At 53.0% G+C, this 13644-nt stretch overlaps 1 protein-coding gene across 6 annotated transcripts in view; it reads right to left on the bottom strand.

The window, feature by feature from the left end:
* Positions 1 to 13644, bottom strand: part of MAST2 (microtubule associated serine/threonine kinase 2) — a 105243-nt gene that overhangs the window by 40855 nt on the left and 50744 nt on the right. For 4 of the 6 annotated variants that reach the window (XM_040407510.1, XM_040407508.1, XM_040407509.1 and 1 more), the window contains one exon: positions 12150 to 12181. In XM_040407510.1, the coding sequence (XP_040263444.1) occupies positions 12150 to 12181 (32 nt within the window). Of the gene's footprint in view, positions 1 to 4022; positions 4209 to 4541; positions 4828 to 12149; positions 12182 to 13644 lie in introns of those variants that run through there. The other 2 variants (XM_040407512.1, XM_040407513.1) reach the window with 2 other exon arrangements.

The raw sequence follows: 13644 nt of genomic DNA, 5'->3' as shown, positions 1-13644 counted from the left end.
GTCCTCGTCTGTCTCCACACCTTATATTCAGCCTATACCTGTGTCTGGGAAAGCTGGGTGATGACCACTATGGCTGTTATGATACACCCCCAGCCTTCCCAGTTCAGCAGTCACATACTGATGCACAGGATTATCTACCATGCAGGATTAGAGGAAATCGGGTGACAACCCTATCAAAACTTTACTGGCAGCCATACTGGTTGGCTACCAGATCAAGTTACTGGAAAAGACAATTCCAGAAGTAGCAGTCACTGGGGACCCCAGAAGGACACAGGGCCCAGAGCATGCTGGGAAGGAGGTGACCAGCTGCGTTATTCATTATAGATGAAGGATAAGAGAGCCGAGTGCTGGAGAGTCAGGAGCCAGGGGACGGCTGGGCACAGAGGGGTCACAGGATCAAAACCTAGGTCAATCCCCTGCTGGCAGAGGACGCTCCAGACCCAGAGATGGACACACCGACCACATGAGTCTGCCTGGAGCCAGATCCTGATGATAATCCTCTGCTGGCAGAGGACGCTCCAGACCCAGAGATGGACACACCGACCACATGAGTCTGCCTGGAGTCAGGTCCTGATGATAATCCTCTGCCGGGAGAGGACGCTCCAGACCCAGAGATGGACACACCGACCACATGAGTCTGCCTGGAGCCAGGTCCTGATGATAATCCTCTGCCGGGAGAGGACGCTCCAGACCCAGAGATGGACACACCGACCACATGAGTCTGCCTGGAGTCAGGTCCTGATGATAATCCTCTGCCGGGAGAGGACGCTCCAGACCCAGAGATGGACACACCGACCACATGAGTCTGCCTGGAGCCAGATCCTGATGATAATCCTCTGCCGGCACAGGACGCTCCAGACCCAGAGATGGACACACCGACCACATGAGTCTGCCTGGAGCCAGGTCCTGATGATAATCCTCTGCCGGCACAGGACGCTCCAGACCCAGAGATGGACACACCGACCACATGAGTCTGCCTGGAGTCAGATCCTGATGATAATCCTCTGCCGGGAGAGGACGCTCCAGACCCAGAGATGGACACACCGACCACATGAGTCTGCCTGGAGTCAGGTCCTGATGATAATCCTCTGCCGGGAGAGGACGCTCCAGACCCAGAGATGGACACACCGACCACATGAGTCTGCCTGGAGCCAGATCCTGATGATAATCCTCTGCCGGGAGAGGACGCTCCAGACCCAGAGATGGACACACCGACCACATGGGTCTGCCTGGAGCCAGATCCTGATGATAATCCTCTGCCAGGAGAGGACTCTCCAGACCCAGAGATGGACACACCGACCACATGAGTCTGCCTGGAGCCAGGTCCTGATAATCCTCTGCCGGGAGAGGACGCTCCAGACCCAGAGATGGACACACCGACCACATGAGTCTGCCTGGAGCCAGGTCCTGATGATAATCCTCTGCCGGGAGAGGACGCTCTAGACCCAGAGATGGACACACCGACCACATGAGTCTGCCTGGAGCCAGATCCTGATGATAATCCTCTGCCGGCACAGGACGCTCCAGACCCAGAGATGGACACACCGACCACATGAGTCTGCCTGGAGCCAGGTCCTGATAATCCTCTGCCGGGAGAGGACGCTCCAGACCCAGAGATGGACACACCGACCACATGAGTCTGCCTGGAGCCAGATCCTGATGATAATCCTCTGCCGGGAGAGGACGCTCCAGACCCAGAGATGGACACACCGACCACATGAGTCTGCCTGGAGCCAGATCCTGATGATAATCCTCTGCCGGCACAGGACGCTCCAGACCCAGAGATGGACACACCGACCACATGAGTCTGCCTGGAGCCAGGTCCTGATGATAATCCTCTGCCGGGAGAGGACGCTCCAGACCCAGAGATGGACACCCCGACCACATGAGTCTGCCTGGAGCCAGATCCTGATGATAATCCTCTGCCAGGAGAGGATGCTCCAGACCCAGAGATGGACACATCAAAGCATTATCAGTAGACACACAAAGCAGAGGGTGAACACCACGGACACCCCCTTTAAACACTAGAGGCCACTAAGACTCCTCCTCATTGAGACTAATAATCCTGGAACAGATCCCTGGCCACGAGGAGCCGCTGATTATTTGCTGATTTTTAACATTTATCCCATCAGTGTTTATTTTATTATTGAGTGTAAAAATAATTTTATACATTTTTTATTGTCCCCAACATGGCTGCCCATAGAGGCCGTCACCCAGCCTGAGTGTCAGCCACCGCTCTGCCTGTGTGGGTGCCAGTCTTATTGTTTTAATGCAAAATATTTCCGGATCCGCGCAGATTCTCTCTGCAGTGGCCTCTACAAGGTGTACTCCCTTCTCCGCGAATCCCGCGTCCCGGTCTGATCCTCCTTCCAAGGTTGTTCTGTCCCTCCATCAATGGTGCGCCATCAATGGCGGAAAATCCTGAATAAGAAAACTATAGAGTGAAGGTCGGGCACATAAGAGGTGACGAGGACACCGACTCGGTCACCAAACGTCCAGATATGACCGACAAGGGCTTCGCTACAGCTTCTTCAGGGGCAATATTAACCCTCGTCGGTCTTACTTTGTGACCGAGTCGGTGTCCTCGTCACCTCTTATGTGCCCGACCTTCACTCTATAGTTTACTTATTCAGGATTTTCCGCCGTTGATGGCGCACCATTGATGGAGGGACAGAACAACCTTGGAAGGAGGATCAGACCGGGACGCGGGATTCGCGGAGAAGGGAGTACACCTTGTAGAGGCCGCTGCAGAGATCCAGTAATATTTTGTACTGTGACTCCGACAGGGGTTTGTGGCCTATCCCCAGCTGGATCCTGCAGCCAACGTGTACACTCAGGAAGGACAGAAAACCGGGGAGATATTACCGTTTTAGGATTCTACTCAAGAAGAAGGGAGATCAGGATGAACATCAGGGAAGTGATGCAGAGCAGAGGATGAGTACATGATATATACTAAAGCTGTGAAAATAATACCACATCTCAGGCTGGGATCTATGGGGGTCCTGGAAAAGAAGGGGCTGAGATACAGGAGAGCTCGTGGCAGAAGCGGGGCCAGGATCTAAAGGGGGTCTGAGGGAACAGGGTCTATGGGGGCTCTGAGGAAAGGACAGGCCGGGAACTAAGGGGGTCCAAGGAGATGAGGGGTTGGGATCCATGGGGGCTCTGAGGGAAAGAGGGGCCAGGAACTATGGGGGTCCTGAAGTGAGAATATGCCAGGGTCTATGGGGGTGCAATGGGAGGAGGGTCTGGGATCTACATTGGTTCTGAGGGGCGGAGGGGGTCTTTAACAGTGTGTGTGTGTTCTCCCACCTGCGGACCCTCTTATATCAGCAGCCGCAGGGTGTAAGGTGCGTTTACTGACGTTTATGCCCCACACAGGAGCGGACACCGACGCCCCCTACGGTCCGGGCTCGGAATGCCCCACACAGGAGCGGACACCGACGCCCCCTATGGTCCGGGCTCGGAATGCCCCACACAGGAGCGGACACCGACGCCCCCTATGGTCCGGGCTCGGAATGCCCCACACAGGAGCGGACATAGACGCCCCCTATGGTCCGGGCTCGGAATGCCCCACACAGGAGCGGATACCGACGCCCCCTATGGTCCGGGCTCGGAATGCCCCACACAGGAGCGGATACCGACGCCCCCTATGGTCCGGGCTCGGAATGCCCCACACAGGAGCGGATACCGACGCCCCCTATGGTCCGGGCTTGGAATGCCCCAGACAGGAGCGGACACCGACGCCCCCTATGGTCCGGGCTTGGAATGCCCCAGACAGGAGCGGACACCGACGCCCCCTATGGTCCGGTCTCGGAATGCCCCAGACAGGAGCGGACACCGATGCCCCCTATGGTCCGGGCTCGGAATGCCCCACACAGGAGCGGATACCGACGCCCCCTATGGTCCGGGCTCGGAATGCCGCACACACTTTCATGCACACATGCTGTAAGGCAAACGTCAGAACATGCGGGTGTTATACATGGTGACCCCACAACACTGTCACTCGCCCCCTTAGTCCTTACCTCCATTGTAGCGGGTTGCTGGCGTTACTCTGCATCTGAGAAGAGGTGAAAAAGGGAGCGGCATTGAGCGCACAATCTGCGCTGTACGGCACCGTGAGATGCTGGAGGTTAGGTGCGGATGATGGGGATAGAAGGCGGTGCTGCCCGTCACCTCCTCGGCCATGGAGATGCAGCGGGCAGAAGATTCTGACAGAACACCACAGAAAGGCAGAATTAGACAGGGATGAGGAGATGGGGGACAGCACATGGGGTCCGCTGCAGGACTGGATCCTGGGGGCCCCCCAAATATCACCCAAGTAAGGGGAGACATTTGTAGTTAATGCTTCACTAAACCCACAAGATGCGGTTAAAGGCGGCGCCGTACTACGGTGCGATGAACTTACAGACAACTAGAGAGCGCCATGTCTGCAGCCAGGAACACGTCAGACGCCGCCTCATCCGCCAATCACAGCGCCACGATGCACGACCACCCAGAAAATAACTAAACCAGGACCTAACCGGAGCCGCAGCGGCACTTACTGGAGTCGGAGATTGGGGGCTCCAAGCCGCTCTCTCCTGCGCTTCATCATGGTGGCGTCTACACAGACAACGATGCAGCAAACGCCCAAGAATCCAATGTCAGTGGAAGAAAGTGGACAGAGCTGCAGTCATGCTCCGGAGCAGCGATCCTCTGGGAGCCGTGTCTGCTCCTTGTGTGGATGTCTGCGAGGCCGGCCGCCCCCAGCACGGTCCACCTGGGACTCAGCAGACATATAAATAGCAGTGCACGCCTGATATGGGTGACAGCAAGTCACCGACACCCAGCCAAATCTTCACCTCGGCCTCAGAGGGTGGAGGAGGGGCGCGGGCACCATGCAGGAGGGTGCAGCTGTTCCTCTCACACAGCGAGCGCTCCTCTCCACGTCTGAGCTAGGTCAGTCCTGAGGTAAATGCACTCTCCAATCTGCACCCTGCCCAGTCGGATCCATACCCCGTGACCTCGGAGACACCGGACCGCTCCAGGGAGCCGCCTCTATGGTCGCGAGATCTGGACTATACTACCAGATACCGGGCATCAGGTAAGTAGGACTACGACGAGACTCCGCCCACATGTCCTTTTTAGCTGGACTGCAGAGCCAATGAACAGTCCCCAAACTGTGGCGCCCACAGCGGCGTCACCGCTCAGCAATGGCGCCCACAGCGGCGTCACCGCTCAGCAATGGCGCCCACAGCGGCGTCACCGCTCAGCAATGGCGCCCACAGCGGCGTCACGGCACAGCAATGGCGCCCACAGCGGCGTCACAGCACAGCAATACAGCTCACAGCGACGTCACGGCACAGCAATACCGCCCACAGCGACGTCACAGCATAGCAATACCGCTCACAGCGACGTCACGGCACAGCAATACAGCTCACAGCGACGTCACGGCACAGCAATACAGCTCACAGCGACGTCACGGCACAGCAATACCGCCCACAGCGACGTCACGGCACAGCAATACCGCCCACAGCGACGTCACGGCACAGCAATACCGCCCACAGCGACGTCACAGCACAGCAATACAGCTCACAGCGACGTCACAGCACAGCAATACAGCTCACAGCGACGTCACGGCACAGCAATACAGCTCACAGCGACGTCACGGCACAGCAATACCGCCCACAGCGACGTCACGGCACAGCAATACCGCCCACAGCGACGTCACGGCACAGCAATACCGCCCACAGCGACGTCACGGCACAGCAATACCGCCCACAGCGACGTCACGGCACAGCAATACCGCCCACAGCGACGTCACGGCACAGCAATACCGCCCACAGCGACGTCACGGCACAGCAATACAGCTCACAGCGACGTCACGGCACAGCAATACAGCTCACAGCGACGTCACGGCACAGCAATACCGCCCACAGCGACGTCACGGCACAGCAATACAGCTCACAGCGACGTCACGGCACAGCAATACAGCTCACAGCGACGTCACGGCACAGCAATACAGCTCACAGCGACGTCACGGCACAGCAATACCGCCCACAGCGACGTCACGGCACAGCAATACCGCCCACAGCGACGTCACGGCACAGCAATACCGCCCACAGCGACGTCACGGCACAGCAATACCGCCCACAGCGACGTCACGGCACAGCAATACCGCCCACAGCGACGTCACAGTACAGTAATGACACTACAGATATTTGCCGTCCTGCGTTATTCAGCTTTGTGAAAATTTCTGCTGAATTTGTTTCATTCCTGAAAACTTGTCTAGAACCGCTGCAAAACGTAGGGAACGTCAGTCCTCTGCCACGATAACTAGGGGGCGGCAGACAGCGCCATCTACGTGGCATGGGGTCACCCGCACCGATACAGGGGGCAGCCATAGGAAATGTGAAGAGACTCCAGTGGCACCTGCAGGTGAAGCGCAGTACTGCAGCCATGAGAGCCCAGGCCTCAATGTCTGACCTGTGGGGGCCCCGGAGCAGCAGGTCGGCCCCCACCGCAGCCCTCGTAACTAATTGTAGATCGTAAGCTCTGGCGGCCAGGGTCCGCTCCCCTCTGTAGCAGTACAATCACAGTTTGATATTTCTCATACTTGTATTTTACATTAAGTATGTGAACCCCTCCTGACGTACAGGGAATTAATGGGGCTTTCAAATAAATATTTCAGTAAATCTGCCACAAGGCCTTCTCATTATTTTATTCCTCGCCATTTTCAAGTTGACTGCTTGCAGTCAGTGAATGAGAATATTCTAGCTTCAGAGGCATCAACATAGCTTGCCCTGTATACAGCTGAGGGTTCGTTACAATTATATCCAGTCTAGACAATCCTCTGTGAGCTCCAGACTGACACATTGTAACAGATTTGTACAGAGTGTGGTCTGGGCTGGACACAACTGTAACAAACCCCCAGCTTGGGGGAGGGGGGGGGGGGGGGGGTCCTACACTTTCTTATGGAGAGCCCCTTCATCGGTCCTATAGGCTGTGCAATGTTCCTCTGGAATTATGGGAGGAGGGCATGCAAATGAGCTCTTAACAAGCTCCGCCTCCGATGCCACCACCTATAAGAGGAGCACTGCCCGGCCTATGAGCCAGATCTAGCACTCCCCAAATCCTGACCTAGGCCTCTTCTCTCTACTCTGCAGATGGGACGCTGGCTTAACTAGCATGGTGTCTCTAGGCCTGAGCAGTGACTTACATCTGGTGGCACCAGAGGCGGAGTTTGCTCGCAGCTCATTTGCATACATTAAACCCTCAGCTGTATAGAGCTCCTCCTCCACTTTGTGTAGTCCCTCACCATGTTCAATAACTCTGCTTGCAATCAAAGAACAGAACATCTCAATTACCTTTAGGCTAGAATAAGCCCTGCTCACAGAACTGAGGGTTTCTTACAATTGGACTTGGTTGTAGACAATCCTCAAGCAAGCAGAGATCTTGAAAATGGTGAAGTACTGAGATGGGCACCCTTTAATGCCTGCGCTCACAATGGAGCCCCCACAATATCCTCAGCAGGAGGCGAGGCCTTGAGACCCCCAGTGATCCTCTGTGAAATGGCCACCATTTACGAACGCACCATCTGCATTATTAAAATTGCTGGGCACATGGCGCAGATATGCGAGAGAGCCCTGCCCGCGCTCCATGCCCATCATGGCAGCACACAGGGAACGCAGAGGTGTGACCAACTCAGGGATGGGGCTTATGGTGTGGCAGGTGACCGGCGACGGCTCCTAGGACACACGTGGATGAGAGGTGCCACACACATTAGCTCTCGCTGGCCAGGAGTCCAGTGCCAGGACCAAGCCTGTAACGGGCGGTGAGCTCAGGCCGCCATACTGGGAGATACCGCGCTGTGTGCACGAGGCCGCGTCTCCTACGTGAGAAGATACAATGACAACGACGGGATCTCACCACGAGATCCTGCACCCAGAACACATCTCACTCACACACAATATGGCCACCAGAGGGCGCCACACCCTGCAGTCACACCCTGATGGTTCAGCAGTCTGGCCCGGTCCGGCCCCCTCTGAATCAGGGTCTGTCATTCACATCCGGACCCCCTAAACAGAGGAGAGCGACTCCCAGGAAGCTCCGCACCCCACCACAAGCAGGATACCAGGGATGTGACACAGGGGAAGCAGCCGCTCTCATCTGCAATGCATCTAAAGGGTTAAAATTACCCAGGCTTCATAGGGGCAATTAACTGCATGTAAATGAACAGTATTTCTGCCTTCACTGACTGCTAATTACCATCTCATTAGAAGCAGCAGGACGCCCATCAGCCGGCTACAAGAAACGACAGAAGAGGGAGCTCCACCACACCGCCGGGACAAGCCCCCCCCCCCCCCCGGCTCCACCGCACCACTGGGGCGCCCCCCCCCAGGCTATACTATAATAATTTAACCCATAATAGACCCTGCATTTATCTCACTGCACACAAGATACAGGGGAGGCACGAAAACAGCTCAGGGCACAAGCTGGCCGGGGAGACCCCACGCCCGCTCTACTGAGGCCTTGTTCAGGAAGGAGGTTGGGCTGCCGCCTGCCGCTCTCCTCTGGATCGTCATGTCTGCACAGTGCGAATGAGGAAGAGGCAGACTCACTATCCGTCCATCACACCGCGCCTCAGCACTACACAAGGTGACAACTTACAAAGTCTTCAGGGGCTGCAGTCTGACAACTCTGACACCTCAAGAGGTTGCACAGCTCCATGCGAGGCAGGTCACATCGCGGCTGCTCCAGAATGTGGGCGTCCTGCGAGATGCCAGCGCGACGGCCTCTGCCCCCACGTTGTAAGCGCCTTAGCGGCTCAGCGGCCACAAGCAGGACGTTTGTTCTCATTAATCCCGGCTAATTTCCTCCTCGGCCTCGTGTGACCTGCAGGCGTCCTCCTCGCAGTTATTACCGCACTGCAGTCCGGTAATTGGCGCAGCGTAGGCCTCATCACCGTCCGCGGGACCATCACACAAAATAAACAAACCGTCTTCAGGGTGACAGATGTCTAATGGAGGTGACAAGAGAAGATAATCCTCCTGCCACAGCCGAGAGCGCCGCGGACGCCCCCCATGACACCCCGAAGACGGCAGAGAACAAGATGATTATAGAAATCCCCTCCAATCCCTGAACCGTAATGATTATTGCACCGTGCGATTACAGTCAAAGCCTTATTACACACCGTACACGAGAACGGACTGCAAAACCCAGCAGCAGCCTTCAATCACAGGGGCATGATAATGCAGCCAACAAATGTTACCCCCCCAAGAGCTGCACTCACTATTCTGCTGGTGCAGTCACTGTGTACATACATTACTTATCATGTACTGATCCTGAGTTACATCCTGTATTATACTCCAGAGCTGCACTCACTATTCTGCTGGTGCAGTCACTGTGTACATACATTACTTATCCTGTACTGATCCTGAGTTACATCCTGTATTATACTCCAGAGCTGCGCTCACTATTCTGCTGGTGCAGTCACTGGGTACATACATTACTTATCCTGTACTGATCCTGAGTTACATCCTGTATTATACTCCAGAGCTGCACTCACTATTCTGCTGGTACAGTCACTGTGTACATACATTACTTATCCTGTACTGATCCTGAGTTACATCCTGTATTATACTCCAGAGCTGCACTCACTATTCTGCTGGTGCAGTCACTGTGTACATACATTACTTATCATGTACTGATCCTGAGTTACATCCTGTATTATACTCCAGAGCTGCACTCACTATTCTGCTGGTGCAGTCACTGTGTACATACATTACTTATCCTGTACTGATCCTGAGTTACATCCTGTATTATACTCCAGAGCTGCACTCACTATTCTGCTGGTGCAGTCACTGTGTACATACATTACTTATCCTGTACTGATCCTGAGTTACATCCTGTATTATACTCCAGAGCTGCACTCACTATTCTGCTGGTACAGTCACTGTGTACATACATTACTTATCCTGTACTGATCCTGAGTTACATCCTGTATTATACTCCAGAGCTGCACTCACTATTCTGCTGGTGCAGTCACTGTGTACATACATTACTTATCCTGTACTGATCCTGAGTTACATCCTGTATTATACTCCAGAGCTGCACTCACTATTCTGCTGGTGCAGTCACTGTGTACATACATTACTTATCATGTACTGATCCTGAGTTACATCCTGTATTATACTCCAGAGCTGCACTCACTATTCTGCTGGTGCAGTCACTGTGTACATACATTACTTATCCTGTACTGATCCTGAGTTACATCCTGTATTATACTCCAGAGCTGCACTCACTATTCTGCTGGTACAGTCACTGTGTACATACATTACTTATCCTGTACTGATCCTGAGTTACATCCTGTATTATACTCCAGAGCTGCACTCACTATTCTGCTGGTGCAGTCACTGTGTACATACATTACTTATCATGTACTGATCCTGAGTTACATCCTGTATTATACTCCAGAGCTGCACTCACTATTCTGCTGGTGCAGTCACTGTGTACATACATTACTTATCCTGTACTGATCCTGAGTTACATCCTGTATTATACTCCAGAGCTGCACTCACTATTCTGCTGGTGCAGTCACTGTGTACATACATTACTTATCCTGTACTGATCCTGAGTTACATCCTGTATTATACTCCAGAGCTGCACTCACTATTCTGCTGGTACAGTCACTGTGTACATACATTACTTATCCTGTACTGATCCTGAGTTACATCCTGTATTATACTCCAGAGCTGCACTCACTATTCTGCTGGTGCAGTCACTGTGTACATACATTACTTATCCTGTACGGATCCTGAGTTACATCCTATATTATACTCCAGAGCTGCACTCACTATTCTGCTGGTGCAGTCACTGTGTACATACATTACTTATCCTGTACTGATCCTGAGTTACATCCTGTATTATACCCCAGAGCTGCACTCACTATTCTGCTGGTGCAGTCACTGTGTACATACATTACTTATCCTGTACTGATCCTGAGTTACATCCTGTATTATACTCCAGAGCTGCACTCACTATTCTGCTGGTGCAGTCACTGTGTACATACATTACTTATCCTGTACTGATCCTGGGTCACATCCTGTATTACACCCCAGAGCTGCACTCACTATTCTGCTGGTGCTGTCACTGTGTACATACATTACTTATCCTGTACTGATCCTGAGTTACATCCTGTATTATTCTCCAGAGCTGCACTCACTATTCTGCTGGTGCAGTCACTGTGTACATACATTACTTATCCTGCACTGATCCTGAGTTACATCCTGTATTATACTCCAGAGCTGCACTCACTATTCTGCTGGTGCAGTCACTGTGTACATACATTACTTATCCTGTACTGATCCTGAGTTACATCCTGTATAATACCCCAGAGCTGCACTCACTATTCTGCTGGTGCAGTCACTGTGCACATACATTACTTATCCTGTACTGATCCTGAGTTACATCCTGTATTATACTCCGGAGCTGCACTCACTATTCTGCTGGTGCAGTGACTGTGTACATACAGTACTTATCCTGTACTGATCCTGAGTTACATCCTGTATTATACTCCAGAGCTGCACTCACTATTCTGCTGGTGCAGTCACTGTGTACATACATTACTTATCCTGTACTGATCCTGAGTTACATCCTGTATTATACTCCAGAGCTGCACTCACTATTCTGCTGGTGCAGTCACTGTGTACATACATTACTTATCCTGTACTGATCCTGGGTCACATCCTGTATTATACTCCAGAGCTGCACTCACTATTCTGCTGGTGCAGTCACTGTGTACATACATTACTTATCCTGTACTGATCCTGAGTTACATCCTGTATTATACTCCAGAGCTGCACTCACTATTCTGCTGGTGCAGTCACTGTGTACATACATTACTTATCCTGTACTGATCCTGAGTTACATCCTGTATTATACTCCAGAGCTGCACTCACTATTCTGCTGGTGCAGTCACTGTGTACATACATTACTTATCCTGTACTGATCCTGGGTCACATCCTGTATTATACTCCAGAGCTGCACTCACTATTCTGCTGGTGCAGTCACTGTGTGTTGGAGGCTGATGTGATGGGTGAAGCTGCACAGTGTGAACTGAACCCTATACGTGACAGAACATGCAGGAGGAGGTGGTCAGGACGGGTACTTACAAGCTTCCTCTTCGGGGGAGGCTCAGTTCCTTCTGGAAGAGAAAGAAGCGTCAGATCAGCAAAATGAAAACAAGAGGCAGAAGAGGATCCTCCTGAGCACAGACAGGACCCTGAGGCCACCCTCCGGCCTCTGCAGCCACCATTGCCCCTGCCATCTGTTATACACCAGGGCCGTTTCACACGAGCGGGTGCCGTGCGGGTAAATCGCAGCGTGAATGACAGCCAAGCCCCGCTCCGGACAGCAGAGACACGGAGCAGTCACCTGACTGATGAGGCTCCGTGCCTCTGTGACCGCTTCATCCCGCTGTGATTCTGGCATTATTTCATGCAGCGGATGACACGCATGGCATCCGCTCGTGTGAGACAGCCCTAACCCTCCTGTATCAAACTCCAGAGCAGCAATCACCATACTGCAGAGTCAACAAGCTTATGGACAGCTACCCTAAACAGTGTGAATGAGCTCCTGTAACCCGGCGGACACGTCACATGTACAGACCCTGGGGTAAAGGGCCACTTCCAGAATGCAAATCACCAGCGCACGCTGTGTGCAGACCCTGAACATGCAGGGAGATTTCAGCTCTGAAGCTGCTGTAATGTATGTCCATACGGTCACCTTGGGGAACGAGGTGTTCAGTATCTGGACGCTTGTGTTGGCTTACAACAGGGTGGCCCCCTACAGGCAGTTAGGGGGGCTTGTAGTACCTGATCTATGGCAGTACAGACACACGTGACATGCTGACGGCTGCGATGTGCTGCAGATCGTTTCCTTGAAGTAGAGTTGAACTTAATTTCACTCCTTCTCTGCTTTCCAGCTAGAAGTGAGGTGCACGGAGGCACCACAGGTACCAGCCGCCCTAGGCGACACAGACATGGCGCCATCTGCCGCTCCGAGAGCAGAGCGATGGAGGCGGCCCACCCTACAGGTCAAAAGTGGGGTGCACCAGTCTGTGGACACATGCAACTGTAACAAACCCGCAGCAGTGTGTGAACAGGACAAACCAAAACTGCTCTTCAGCCTCTAGATGTAAACAATCACTGACAGCAAGCAGAGATATTGAAATAATGCAACTGAGAAAGTTGAATTTTTTTTTTTTTTAACTCCTTCCTTAGCAGTGAGGTGCAATCCCAAGATGCGAGGCACAGACTAGAATATGGCCGAATCTCAGACAGGAGAATACAGTCTATTGCCCCCTGTTATCAGCCATTTCAGGGGAAAGGATGACTGTAGGACAGGAGAATACAGTCTATTGCCCCCTGTTATCAGCCATTTCAGAGGAGAGGATGACTGTAGGACAGGAGAATACAGTCTATTGCTCCCTGTTATCAGACATTTCAGGGGAGAGGATGACTGTAGGACAGGAGAATACAGTCTATTGCCCCCTGTTATCAGCCATTTCAGGGGAGAGGATGACTGTAGGACAGGAGAATACAGTCTATTGCTCCCTGTTATCAGCCATTTCAGAGGAGAGGATGACTGTAGGACAGGAGAATACAG

Source organism: Bufo bufo, chromosome 9 (assembly GCF_905171765.1).
Source record: "Bufo bufo chromosome 9, aBufBuf1.1, whole genome shotgun sequence".
Lineage (NCBI taxonomy): Eukaryota > Metazoa > Chordata > Amphibia > Anura > Bufonidae > Bufo > Bufo bufo.
This window is presented reverse-complemented; position numbering and strand designations above follow the sequence as displayed.